This window comes from Protopterus annectens, chromosome 8.part1, assembly GCF_019279795.1.
Source record: "Protopterus annectens isolate FY-2018-M chromosome 8.part1, PAN1.0, whole genome shotgun sequence".
In the NCBI taxonomy this organism is placed as follows: Eukaryota; Metazoa; Chordata; order Ceratodontiformes; family Protopteridae; genus Protopterus; species Protopterus annectens.
The window spans coordinates 446,328,555-446,343,145 of NC_056742.1; the positions used below are offsets into that span (position 1 = coordinate 446,328,555).

Consider the following 14,591-nt stretch of genomic DNA (forward strand, 5'->3'; position numbering starts at 1 on the left):
ACCTTAACTGTGGTGATTTCTACCTGGATGAGCTCCATGGTATCATCCTGTTTACCAACCTGGAGGTATGTTTGTTGCTAGCATAGATTGTGACACCTCCACTTTTGGCCCCAGTCTGTGCTATTGTTTGTCTAAATGTGTGGAAGACACTGTAGCCTTGCCCAGCTGGAGTATTTTCCATGGCTTTAAACCAAGTCTCAGTCACAGCATAGATGTCTACATTCTCCAGAGTGAGAAGGGCTTGAAGGTTGTGGAGTTTTTGTTAAGGTTCCTAGCAGTGAGCAGTAACTGCTTAAGGTTGCTTGTAGACTTTCATTATTTTTGTAGTCTTGTCTTTTTATCATTACCTTACAAAGGCTCTAAGTGGGTGCATACATTTTTAGACAATATCTGAAAGCCTAGGGGGCATAGGTGCAGTCACTCTTTGGCAAACAACATGGTCTTTTGACTATGTCCTCCCATGTTAACAGATATTGGATTCCATCGGAGGTTCACCAGAATCTAAGCCAATTATTAAAATCAATCATTTTATGTTCATACTGTGGCATCATCCTTGTTGCAGGTAGAATGTTATGCAGTGCAAGACTCGTACCTGTGTGTGTCACATATCATTATGTCTCTTTTCATATAGTCTAGTGAGGTACATCACAAGCCATTTACACCTACATGGACTGTGATAGAATCATATTGCTACTGGGGTACAGTGACTGTAGTGCATGTGTGATATTGTGGATCCTGGCTCCAGATAGGCAACTAATCATTTTCTTCTCTGTGTCTAACCTTGTGAGTGGAGCATCTGTGTGATGCACGATGGAGTCCCCAATGACATGAGTATTAGTTAAAATAAATGCTTGCCTTATGGGCTTTGCTGTTGGGGGGCCAATGGTTGTAGGCTTATGTGAGATGCCTGGTGTTGGTTGTGGTGTGTGGTTAAGTGATTGCTGAGGAGCAGTGTTGCCATTAGATGGCTTTGGAGGTTTTTGAAATTTGGGAAGGTTTCTTTTAAGTGTGTCAGCATAAGACAATCTGTGTGTATGAGCATGTGTGTGCATGTGCATGTGTGTGTGTGTGTGTGTGTGTGTGTGTGTGTGTGTGTGTGTGTGTGTGTGTGTGTGCGTGTGGTAAGTGGAGTGTGTGAGAGATGTAGTGTGGATATTTTGGACAACCTCGGTAGTATGTGAGATTTTTGACTCCAAGGAATTTGTGTGTTTACATCTCTTACAAACTATTTTATTTTTCTTTAATGATTAATTGAACATGAGAAAATTACTACATTAACTTACATGCCCAAATCTACCAAACTGACCATAGAGATATTTGGAAATTGCTTATCATTATTGTTTGGACCTGAAATAGGTTGGGTTGTTTAGAATTAAGGACTGGGTTTTAAGAAGAGTCTCCTAGGGTAGTTCTGGGGGTTAAGGGCAAGATGTGCAGTATAGTGCTAGGATATGGGTAGTGCTATTCAGTGCACAAGTTAGTTGCTCTAAGCTCACTCATTCCCACACTATGCCACACTGTTTAACACGTTTCAGAACTAATTGTAACTTTAAAGGGTGATTTTATTGTCTAGGAGTTTGCTACTATACAGGGCACTGCTAATCATTGCCGTTCGGGTGGCAGCTCTGCACAACTTGTCTGATATATAATAGAGAACAAAAGCTTGAAAACTAACTCCTATGCCCTCTAGCCAATAAACAACCACACTTTGAGCTTCCTGCTGTGCATTCTAACTCAGAGGGACCAGGTAAACACTTTCTGCCACAAAATGGATGATCCTGGAATTTCTTAATGTAAAAGCACAGCAGAAGCAGCTGTCAAGTGCAGAGTTAACAACAAACAGCAAACAACTAAGTCCCTAACTATTTTGCCCTTCTGCAAGGTGTTTAGGAGGCAAACAGAACTAGAAAGCCAACAAACAGAGAAATTACTATTGTTCTCACAAAATAAAATAAATGCTTTAAAAATAGTCAACAGCAATAGTGATCATTGTATAAAGCAAATACAAGTGTGAAAAATCAAAATAATGTGAAAATACTGAAACCTAGCTAGACAATTATCTACCAAATGCATGTTGCATCTGGTTGTTTACACTAACTTAAGTCAACATCTTTTAATTTAGGCATTAATTTTGATTTAGACGTGAATAGCCTTGATTACTGGCATATAATCAGCATTCTATGGATTAGACTTTTGACAATCAGACTTTTAAATAATTAATTTCATAATTTTGGATATTTTCTGATATTATGACAGTGTGATCCATGCAGGTGGGGGTGAGGCTATGACAAAAGTTAATGTTTCAGTAGGTAGTGATGGCTTACAGTCTAGTGCCATTGTTCTATGAATAACATAAAAGACCCTGTAAAGGATATCCGGCTGCAGGAGTAGTGCAGCTAGTCAGGGTTATCTGATGCACTAACCCTAACTGATGATGACACTATACTAACCACAGTTGTCCATGAGGTGTCACTGCCATCTGTATAGACATAAGTAAACTGGGCAAGGGAGTCTTCACTTGTGTACCTTAACCCGGAACTTACTCCAACCCTAACCCTGGACATTACCTTAAGAAAAAAACATTCCTTAAAAGTACCACTAATCATGACATTTGGGCACACAAAGCACAAAAATACACACACCCTCTACACAAAAACTATCCCCTACACTAACTCCAACCCTAACCCTAAGTATTCCACACATCCTACACTTGTACTTACACATAAACACACACACACACACACACACACACACACACACACACACACACACACACACACACACACACACATGTAGCGCCCTAAAACTACCCTTTTACCTAACCCCAACCCAGACCTTGACCTCTAACCTGTAAACGTTCAGACACTTGCATTCTCATACATCACCCCCCACACACACATGCGCGTGCACGCGCGCACACACACACACACACACACACACACACACACACACACACACACACACACACACACACACACACACACACACACACACACACAGCATTAAAACTACTCAGACTTTGACCTCTAACCCATAAACCTTCAGACACTGGCATTCTGATACATCACTTGCATGCACGCACGTACGCACACACACACACACACACACACACACACACACACACACACACACACACACACACACACACACACACACACACACACTATGATCATAATGATAAGTAGAATGTGTAATCAGGTGCCTTTGTTGGTTAATAAGATATCTGTGATTGTCACATGTGTACTAGAAGGATAAAAACCATACACTTGCTTGATACCAGAGACAGAAGCTTGCTTCTTTACTGATCATGTATGAAGCATGAATAGGAATCTATTCCCTGCATAGATAACATGCAAATAATATTATTTTGTTAAGATCTACCTTTTTACCTGGACTGTCAACTTACTGGCACCCCAGTTTCCCAAACCAGACTATCCTACTCTTCCATATGCTCTTGTGCAATGTTAAAAAGTCAGCCATTTATGAAAGTGTTTCACAGAAGGGATCAGCTCTGTTCTCCTGTTGAGGGTTCATGCCATACCCTATACCTCTGATTAGTAATTAAACTAACTCCTCATCTGCACTATCTCAGAATAAGGGGAGTACTGTATCTTCCTTTATAGCTAGAGCAACCACAGACAGTAAGTATATTTATTAAATGGGGTGTAGAGGCAGCTCTATCTCAAAGTTTACTAATTATTTCTCTGTTGATCATAATTTAAAGCTAGTAGTAAACTGGGCAGCAGGGCAGTGTGGTAAGGATACTAGACGTCAGTGAGCTGGTCATCACGCTCATAATCAGGCATCAAAGAGGCAAAGAGGGAGTATGGAAGGAAAATTCAAATCTGCTTCCAAGACATGAGGGACACAAGAAGCCTGTGGCAGGGAATACAGCAGCTCACAGACTCTAAGTCCAAATCATCACAATGTGATGACAGCTTGGAATTTGTAAATGAACTGAACTCCTTCTTTGGCAGAAATGAGGAGAAGAACACCACCATACCTTCTAAAACAAGCACTGACAAAGAGGAGACAGTGCTGACCTTAAACTCCGAGGAGGTAAGACTTCAGCTTAAGAAGGTGAATCCTAGGAAGGCTGCTGGACCAGACAACATACCTGGCAAGGTGTTGAAGGTCTGTGATGATCAGTTATGTCTGGTACTGACAGACATCTTCAGCTCATCCCTTGCTATTGAGAAAGTTCCCTCATGTTTCAAGGAAACAATTATTGTCCCACTTTCAAAGAAACGCAACCCTACCTGCCTCAATGACTTCAGACCGGTCACCTTAACCTCAAACGTCATGAAGTGCTTTGAGAGGATTGTGAAAAAACATCTATCTGTGAGTCTGCCTAAGTCCTTCAGCCCACTCCAGTTTGCATAACAGGCAAATAGATTGACTGTGGATGCTATATCTGTCACACTACACCTTGCATTAAAACACCTAGAAGGGAGAAATAACTACATGAGGATGCTGTACATTGACTTCAGTTCTGCATTCAACACTGTGATACCAATGCAACTGGTGGATAAATTTGTGAAACTCGGGATAAACAAGCACCTATGTAACTGGACTCTTGACTTTCTGGTTGGTAGACCCCAGTGGACATGCGCTGGAAACAACACCTTTCAACACGCAGTCCTTAATACTGGTGTCCCCCAAGGTTGTGTGCTCAGCCCCTTGCTCTTTACCATCCTCACCCATGACTGCACTGCAGAACACAAGTCAAACCATATTATAAAATTTGCTGATGATACCACAGTTGTGGGTTTCATTAGTGGTGGGAATGAACATAACTACAGGGATGAGGTGAACACTTTGATTGCCTGGTGTGACAGGAACAATATAGACCTGAATGTTAATAAGACCAAAGAAATGGCTATAGACTTCAGAAGAAAGGCAGCAGTTCACCAACCGCTCACTACCAAAGGGGGAGGTAGTACAGAAAGTCAAAACAACCAAGTTCCTGGGCCTTCACATATCTGATGACCTCTCCTGGGCTGCTAACACCAACCATATATTTAAGAAGGTTCAACAGAGGCTTCACATTCTGAGAAGTCTCTAAAAGGCCAGGCTTCTACTGTCTGCTCTTACCACTTTTTACAGGGGAGCTATCGAGAGCATCCTCACTAGCAACTTCATAGCATGGTTCAACAACTGCACAGCTGCTGAGAAGAAGAAACTACAGAGGGTGGTGAGGGTGGCTGAGAAAATATTGAGCACAAACCTCCCTTCTATTCAGGAGCTTTTCTTTACAAGAGAAGAAAGAGAACGTATAAAATACTTGCTAATTCGACTGATCTGGCCCACAACTGGTTCTCACAACTTGCGTCTGGAAGGAGGTATCGCAGCTTCTGCTGTAGGACTACCAGATTCAGGAACAGTTTATATCCTACAGCTGTGAGACTTATTAATACAGACACCAACCATAATACCTGGTACACTGAAGCCTCTTTTTTTTTTCATTTAATCCTGCTGCGCTCAGAGCAATCGCCACCAGTATTACTGTTATGCAATATGATGGCTATACTGAGTCACATCTAAGGTTAACAAGTGCAATATGGTAACTAAGCTGCTATTCACTAGTCTCTATTTATTCTCTAGCTTAACATTGTAAAGGTTTGGCGGTAAGTATTTATTTATTATTTATCACTGGATAATGGGTATTGAATGTGTTTATGTAATGTAAACTACCACTTGCATGTCATACGCGTTGTTATTTTATTTCTTATGTTATTCTTTGATACCGCCGTATCTATGTTATTTGCACTGCATTTCTCTCATGAGCTGACATTTGTAATTTTGTTTAGGCTGCGCTTGTGTGGTCCTAAATAACAATAAAGTTTCTTTGGATCTTTGAATCTTTGAATAAAGCACACCATCCTGCAACACATACTACTCTATAGTGGACCTGTAACACATAGTACTCTATAGTGCACCTGTAGCACATAGTACTCTGTAGTACAGTATGCTCTTATGCTGTAGTTGTGTGTCATGGTGTTACTATAATAATGCAGAGTGATGTAAAATGTGCACAGTATTCCCTAGGGGTTAATTATATACTGGCCTGATTATTGCTTTTGCATTTGGTATGTAGCTCCTGCATGTAGACTGTTTTACTTGCATTCTGGATGCTAGTTGTAGGACACTTTTGTGGTCATACTTAATCTATGCATCACAGATGGTTACACTATATATGTGTTTATTGCTTTAAGAAGAGCCCCTGTGTATTTCAAACAAACAGCCTATTTCTCTGTCCCAGTATGATGTACTATGTAGTAGCAGATGCACCAGAAGGGACTCTGTCTCTGTGCCACGATGCATGCACTGTCCTAAATGTAATTCATGCTCTCATGTATCATGGCATAGTGCTCCTATCAAATTACATATCGTGTTACTTGGTGTCCTAATGTTTGTGTGTATTTCCATTTACACAGTGCATATGACGCTTTCCAAGTGCCACCTTATGGTAATATTCGAACCTTTGCCACAGATTGAAGTCACAAAATAATGGCAGACATTTGAGTTTCATCCTTCATCTCCTTCAGAAGATGTATGCTTATGCAAAGCATGTTTTTCCAGCAGTTTTATAAATTATAAGATCATTATTTAAAATCTGTCCCTGAATTTTGCCCTTTGTCCCTCCATTAGTTTTGGCATTGCCCTGATTTCTAGTCGTAACATTTTATGAGGTATGACTGGGCCTCACAACTCGCCTGGGCAGTCCATTATTTCCCAGTGAGGCCCACCCTGAATGGCATTATTGCATGCATGAACAATTATATTGACAAACACTATACTATTGATAGGTTTTTGAATTTCTGTCTCCTAGAATTGTATTTTCACCTGCCATTTGACTGTTCCTATATGCAGTTCAATTTATATTTAAGCTGTAAACTGCAAAAAATAAAATTCTTGCCCCCACTCATGTGTTTTGTTCCTTTATGTACAGGGATGCTCTCCTTACCAGTACTGTGAACTGTGTGACAAGCTTCTTCTCCGGATTTGCTATTTTTTCTGTCTTGGGCTACATGGCAAAAAAGCACGGAGTTAACATCGAGGAAGTCGCTACTGAAGGTATGAAATGGCTAACTCGTGTTTATTTACCTAGAAATTATACTTTAAGAAGTATGTAATAAGCAAGGTTGTAACATTTTCCAAATGCCCAAAGGGGATGCTTTTATGGAAATGTCAGCTTTTGCATGGCAAACCATACACACAGCAGTGCAGAGGACTAGATTTCACTTTCTTGTCACAATAAATCCTCAGTGTTGTATAATCTGAGTTGTTTCTGTTCTTTCCTATAACAGTAAGATGTTTTAGGTAACATAATTTCATGCAACTGTAACAAGAAACTTAGGAAGAATTTGTTTTGGACTCCCTATTGAAATGTCAAAGTCAGAATATCGAACATTACTGTTCTATGTTAAACTTGTTTTTTGTGAGGGGGGGCAATCTGTTACACCCACAATGTGGGGGAGAAGCCCCCTAACACCATATAAATGTATATATATATATATATATATATATATATATATATATATATATATATATACTAATTCTGATTCCCACACCCCAGACAAATTGGAATATTCTGAGAAATGTCAATCATGGACTTAATGCATGTAAGTCTGTTTTTTTCAGCCATTCAGTATCAGCATTATAGAGCTCTCTGTAGTGGGTTCTGGCATTTCAAACTGTTAATATTTTTTTGTCGTTGTATCTCATGAAATTTACCATTTTCCTGTTTTTTGAAGAACGCAGCTACCCAGATTACAACTGTCCTGCGTAAAGAGGGACAGGTGGTATCCCTAATATTTTGACATGACATTTTGAATATCTTTTTCAACATGTACTTATTTAGTTACATTTTCTTTCTAGTGACTTTTCTAGAGGTTTTCTATATCTGTAGCTTTTCTGACAGAAAGTGGGATGTGATAGATTATTTTTCTTGACAGGTTATCGTGTCTTTAATTAACCAGGGATTATGTGAAGTTAGGCAGTGTCTGAGTTTATTTATTTAATCAGTTTCTGTCTGCTTTCCTTTTTACCTTGAAATAGTGGTACAAATGTTATGCTGCTTTGCTTTCATCATTAAAGCAATATAAGAGCTTTTTTGATGTAGACAAAACAACATAAAGAGATTATAATTTGATTACTTCTTGCTGAAACAACAAGGTTTCATTTTGCATTATATAAAATTAAAGATGAGAGAGACTGATAGCTAGATAAAAAAGACAGCACATAAGATATCAAGACTTTTAGTGATACTAGTTATAGAATTACTAGCATATTGTCCTTGTGTAGACCCAATATTTATGAAATCTTTGCAAGTATTATCATTCTGCTTGCATTATACATTATATTGCTGAATTGCAGTAAACATATTTATAGAAAAATGCACAGACTGAAAGCAGTACAGAGGTACCGTACTGTCTTAAAATGTGTCACTGAATAAAGTATTTCACAAAACTTCAACCAGAACCTGCCTGTGCAGATATAAAAGTATAAGAAAAAAACTGCAGTACTATTGCTGATTCTGTCAATTACGAATCAATAGACCTAGTTAGTAATATACACTAAAAGATGGATGCTAATTCTAGAACATTTGTCGAAGTGAGGTAATGGGGGGAGAGTTGATGTGCAGCTATAGATACAGAACCATAGATTACGTCTGCTACTTTATAAGAAGACGTGAAAATATGAGTACTAAGGAACAGGATGAGCAGATGGATAATTAGTTTTGTTAGGCCAAGTGTTACACATTTTAGAAATGTAATATACATATTCCCACTCCGAGAATGCCAGGATCACTTAGTTGTCTGGAGGAGTTTTACAGTATAGTCAGTAACAACCACACAAACGCACAATATTGAAGAATATTGCTGCACAGCTAGATGTTTAGCCCTCCATGTTAGGGTGGATTTCCCAAGGTGTGTATATTTGGCAAACCCTGTGCAGTAGGGTCACTGTTATTGCTCTATAGTAATATGTTCTCCTCGGATATACGGAATTGTGACACCTTTACCTTCTGCATTCCCTATTGTTATGTCTTCTTGTATAGTTCAATGTACTCATATAGTAATTTGTTACTATATTACTATTTACTTATTTAATGTTAACCAGGCTGCCAGACTGAGTAAAGCCCACTTTTACTGAGGCCCTAGGGGAAAAAACTCTACTGAGAACTCTGTACAGGTGAAGAGATGAAAGAAAGCAGAATGAGTCTGTTAGTCTTAAAATGTGTATAGACACACACACACACACACACACACACACACACACACACACACACACACACACACACACACACACACACACACACACACACAGACACACACACACACACACACACACACACACACACACACACACACACACACACACACACACACACACACACACACACACACACACCCACACACGCACACACGCACACACGCAGTACACAGCCTGGGATGTCGTCTGGTCCCATGGATGCTGTATTCTTGGCTTTAGAGAGTACGTTTTTTACCTGAGTGGCCATGATTACTGGAATTTGGCATTCTTTTGGTATTGAGATGGGCCCTTTAGGGAGTAAGAGGGGGTGAAGTTGGCACTGAATCTATCTGCCAGGATATTGGCAATATCCTTGGGATCAGTATATCTAGTGCCATTCTGCTGTAGCTCAGGGCAGATCTGAGTATTGCCATTTAGATTCTTGACAGAATAGGTTAACTCTAGATGTCGATTGCTTCACCCTAAGATCATTGAAGGATTATGTATTGTAGCTTATGATTTTTGCATCTGTGTTATTCAGTGATACTCTGTATACTTTCTTTACATCTCCACAGCATTCCTCCAACGAGTAAACTGAGAGATTTTTTTTGTTGAGTCATCCAATCACAGTGTCTTTTGTAATGGAGCTGATGCGTGGAGATTGTTTCCTGAATGTTGGTGTCATTGCCCTCACTGGTAGCACTCTTGTTAGCTGAGTGATCTCCATTTGATACAGACGATCTTTTGTCGATAAATTTGGAGTGTCCTCCTGTTTACAGTACATGGTTGTGTCACAGAGCTTGTGACATTGAATACTTGCATACCACATCTCAAAAACAAAATGTAAGAGAAGCTACAGTGCTGCTTAAATGAGATGCATTGTTTCTCTAAGATCCCAGGCTACAATAAACAGAGTTCACTCCCCAATTCCATTTCTTCTAAGATTGCCAGAGAGTGCTGTTGAACAGCACAAAGCAAAAAAAAAGTAGAAAGATTTATGATTGGATCTTTGTGGTGTGCTGGAATGATGTTCATTGGCTAGTTTAAAATGTCATCATTTTAGATCCCTGTGCTTTTCTTCAGCTTTAACATATGGTACTACTTCCATGAATATTTATCTTTTACAGTTTTCATAGTATCTGGATGACTACTGCAGCTTGAAAATTAAAGTTTACAACCTTGTACCACACTGCCTTGTTCTCATCTCCTATGTCTTAATAAAACGAACCCACATATTACACTATATCAGATGTGGAGCGACTACAGTCATGGCCGAAGCTAGTAATATTATTTTCTCAGTCTGAGATGCAATGCAGCTACAGCATTTGGGAAATATTTCTTGGAACTACTGCCCTGGGAACCCACTCTCTACAAGGCAGTCTGTCTGAGAACTGAAAGCTGGGGATCTACAACTTTACATTGTTCCTGACTGTAATCAGAATTATCAAACAACCTGACAAAGTGTGCCGGGGCTCATTTACATGTTATAGAGAATGAAGTGATTAAAGTGTATAATAATGCATCTGAGTTATAAGAGGGAGAAGGACACAGTAACATTGTAATGAGAGAGGTTCCAGAGCTGCTGCAAACTGAGGAAAACTTGTTACATATCAGCCTGTTTTTCACAGTGGTATAAGTACTGATACTTACATTACTGACTTAAAGAATCAAACTAAACAATGTGAATTTCATGAGTTTCATGTTTCCTTAGTATGAGACACAGTTGTGATTGTTATATGCAGTGATCAAGAAAAGGGTAAGCAGATGCAACAAAATTGTATCCAGTCAAGTTTTTCATTTAATAGAAGAATAAGAAGTGGGAACGATTATAAATGAAAGGTAAAACAATCGATTTAACAAGGACATTAGTCAGGAAATGCACAAACATGTGCCTCTGATAAGTTATGCCTGAGATGTAGTTATAAACATTGCAAAATGAAATGCCATGGAAGGGTAAGTTGTTTAGGGTGTAGTAAGTGGGATCATTTTGTTAAATAGGCAAAATGTGAGAAATAACATTGCAATCAAAGAGAATTTATTCAGTATAATGAATGCACAAAATGTTACAGTAAGTGTGAAAAAAGCACATAATGTGCAAGAGTGTGAGACTGAGCATTCACTGAAAGAAAATCAGTCAAAGTCATGAACAGAAAGGTCAAGAAAAATAATCAGAGTATAGTGGAAAAGTATATAACACAATGCCTTCTCGAACATTTGAAGTGCTAAGATTGAAAGAAAATTAGGTAAAACATTTTGTATGTAAAGTGCCATTTATTCAAGCTATCATATGTTGCCATTGGGACAGACATCGCTTATGTATGGATATAAGTAAAATATATACATTTATGCTTTATTATATATAATATTTGAAACAGAAGCTTCTTTAATATTGGGTCATTTATCTTGCCAGATGCTTCGTAAGGTGAAAAAATTTGTGGTGAGCAAATAAAGAGTGATGATTTGCTTTATAATTGTGAGAATTTCATTACTTGTTTAGCATCGATGTTAGGTTTTCATTACATTCAACTAGATCCTACCATATTGCTTAACTATGACTGCAGGAAGGAATGTTCTGTTAACATGCAGAGCTAAAATTAAAATTATGAGTGATATTGTACTGGTTAAGCCTAACAAGATTTGTATATGCATAGCCCCTATAAGACCTGAATAAAGCCACAAATGGAACATTATCATCTTTGTAGTACAGAAAGCAAAATATTTCTCTGTTGCTGATGCCAGTTGGGTATTTTCACAAATTACCTTTGCTAAGGAAAGCTTTAGGCTGTGCGCATTTACAATGTCTTTTGGAAAGTACATATTCATTAGGTTTGAATGTGGTATTTTGTCAGTGACTGAAGTATTTCAGAAAAATGATGTGTAGAATACTGAAGCTTTTCATGGTGTATGTTAACATCATTGATGATATACTGGAGATGGGTATGACCAGACAACAGCATGACAGTAGAGTGGTTTCATTTATTAAATAGATTGAGACAGTCTAAGCTCCAGCTGAAGAGGGGGTCACTCTAAGACCAAAGTTGCAGAACTTAAGTAGTGGGTTATATTTTAACTATAAAAGGCTCTTAACCAGATGATAAAGTGGTCAGAACTGCTGTACATTTATCACTACAAGAGGACAGATAGTTGTTTATGTTTTTTGGCTTTTTTCCAGTGCCTTGTTTTTATTGGAGATGGGTACTTTTTTTTCTCTCCACTGCTTCATTTTATAGCTCCCTACACAGTGCCCCACATCCATCACCAGGTCTACCATACTTCTCCTAACCTTCTGGGCATCCTGCAGTAGGGTAACAGCCAGCACACATCTTAAGGTCAACTTGGGGGTCTGACCATCAATATTCACTGAGGTTTCTGTTTTATGATCTATCCATTAACCCCCTCCTCATTGCAGTCCCATAGTAGCATCCAAAGTGTGAACATCCAATGAGAAAGTGTAATTATGTGATTTGTATGCAGTGATTCCTCATGAAAGTGGGGTTACTTAGTTTGCTGATTACTTAGTCAGAAGGGGTATTGACCAGGATAAGGTAAACTTATATGTGGAACTTATGGAATTGATATTATCTAATAATTTTATTATTTTTTAAGGAAAAAAAGCACACTTTAAGATCCTATGCCAGTAAATGCAAAGCACAGCAAACGTAAAATTCACAAAAACACACCAGACTATAGAAATGCTCATTTATTTAAAACACAACAAAGCTTTTGGGAACAACAACTTCTTCAGTGCTTAATTAAAATTTTACAATCCAATCTATTTAAATAACAAATAAAACATGTTACATGACAACCCCCCCCCGCCCAATGAACAACCACGAGTAATAAACCAAATAAAATACATTAGAACACATTCTGTATGACATAATACAAAGCTGTCCTATTTTAAATTTATTTGCTTGGCTCTTAGAATGGGCTTAAGAGTAACCATTGTGTTCAAGACTGGAAGACAGTCAGCTTATAAATGCAAAATCCATTCATATTTCATCACTTCCGACCTATTGTTATGATCACCTCTTCTTATATTCTTAGATAAGATTTGTATCACTCTAAATCCATAAGTATGAGTCGAGCCACAATCTATCACATGTTTAACAAGGGAATTTGTTACTATCTTTCGTCTAATATCTGATTGAAGTTCCAAAATATGGTCCCTTAACCTTCTAGTAGATTCGTCTACATAAAAACAGGGACACCTAGATCATGTAGCTAAATACACTGTATAAAGTCATATTACAAGTGGCAGATAGTTTAAAGAAGTAATTTGTTTGGGTTACTGGATGTACACAATTATTATCACTTAAAATTTGTTTACAACTAGAACAATTTAAGCACGGGAAGGTACCTTTCTTGTTTAAATGTTTATGATGAAGACTCAGTTCCATCTCCTTATAACATGAATGCTGTTTGAGGTTTTTACAATTCCTAAAGGCAAATTGAGGTTTCTCACCTAGAAACTCTCCCATTTCTGGCATTGCTTGCAAGATGTCCCAGTTCCTTGTAACTATTTTTATAACATCATCAGATGCTCTACTGTACTTCATAATGTATCTTAAACATATATTTTCCTCATAATGGTCTCTAGTTCCAGTATCTCTAGACTGAGAGAAGTATGGTTTAGCATTACATTGTCTCTCATTAATTACTTGTGTTTTCATATCATTTAACAAATGTTCATTGTATCCCCTTGATTTAAAATCATTCAACATATCCAGAATCTGCTGATTACACTTCTCTAAATTTGTATTTATCCTACTCACTCTTAAAATTGGCTCTTCATGAGGCCTTTAAAAGTGCCTATAAAAGTGCAGACGTTTTCAGTGAGGATAACTATTATCTTGAACATCGTTTTTAAAAAATGCTGGTATCTAGCCCATTACCTTTCTTAAGGACACAAACATCTAAGAACTGTATCTGTTCTTGAGAATAATTCAACTTAAATCTCAAAAACCAAGTAGTTGTGTCCAAATAAGACACACATTTAAGTAACTCTTGTTCAATCCCCTTCCATATTGAAAAAGACATCAACCACAAATCTCTTAAAAAAATATATCTTATCATAATACCAAGTACAGTCATTAAAAATAAAACAATAAACTGTTTTTATATAGGAAAAACTAAACAGAAACTTTGGGTGAGAATATATGAACATATATATGTATGATATCAGGAAAGGTAGGACCACTAATGCTTTGTGTAGACATATAGCGAAATCTGGGGATCACAAATTTGGTTTCATGGTGGTTGAGAAGGTGGAACATAATCCAAAAGAGGCCCATGGGAATTGGCATTAGAAAAACAGGAAGTGTTCTGGCAGG

At 38.0% G+C, this 14,591-nt stretch overlaps 1 protein-coding gene across 2 annotated transcripts in view; it reads left to right on the forward strand.

Annotated features, from left to right (window-relative positions):
* SLC6A2 (solute carrier family 6 member 2) overlaps nucleotides 1-14,591 on the forward strand; it is a 1,697,790-nt gene that overhangs the window by 1,089,827 nt on the left and 593,372 nt on the right. For both annotated transcript variants that reach the window (XM_044082002.1, XM_044082003.1), the window contains exon 8: nucleotides 6,953-7,077. In XM_044082002.1, the coding sequence (XP_043937937.1) occupies nucleotides 6,953-7,077 (125 nt within the window). The remainder of the gene's footprint in view (nucleotides 1-6,952; nucleotides 7,078-14,591) is intronic.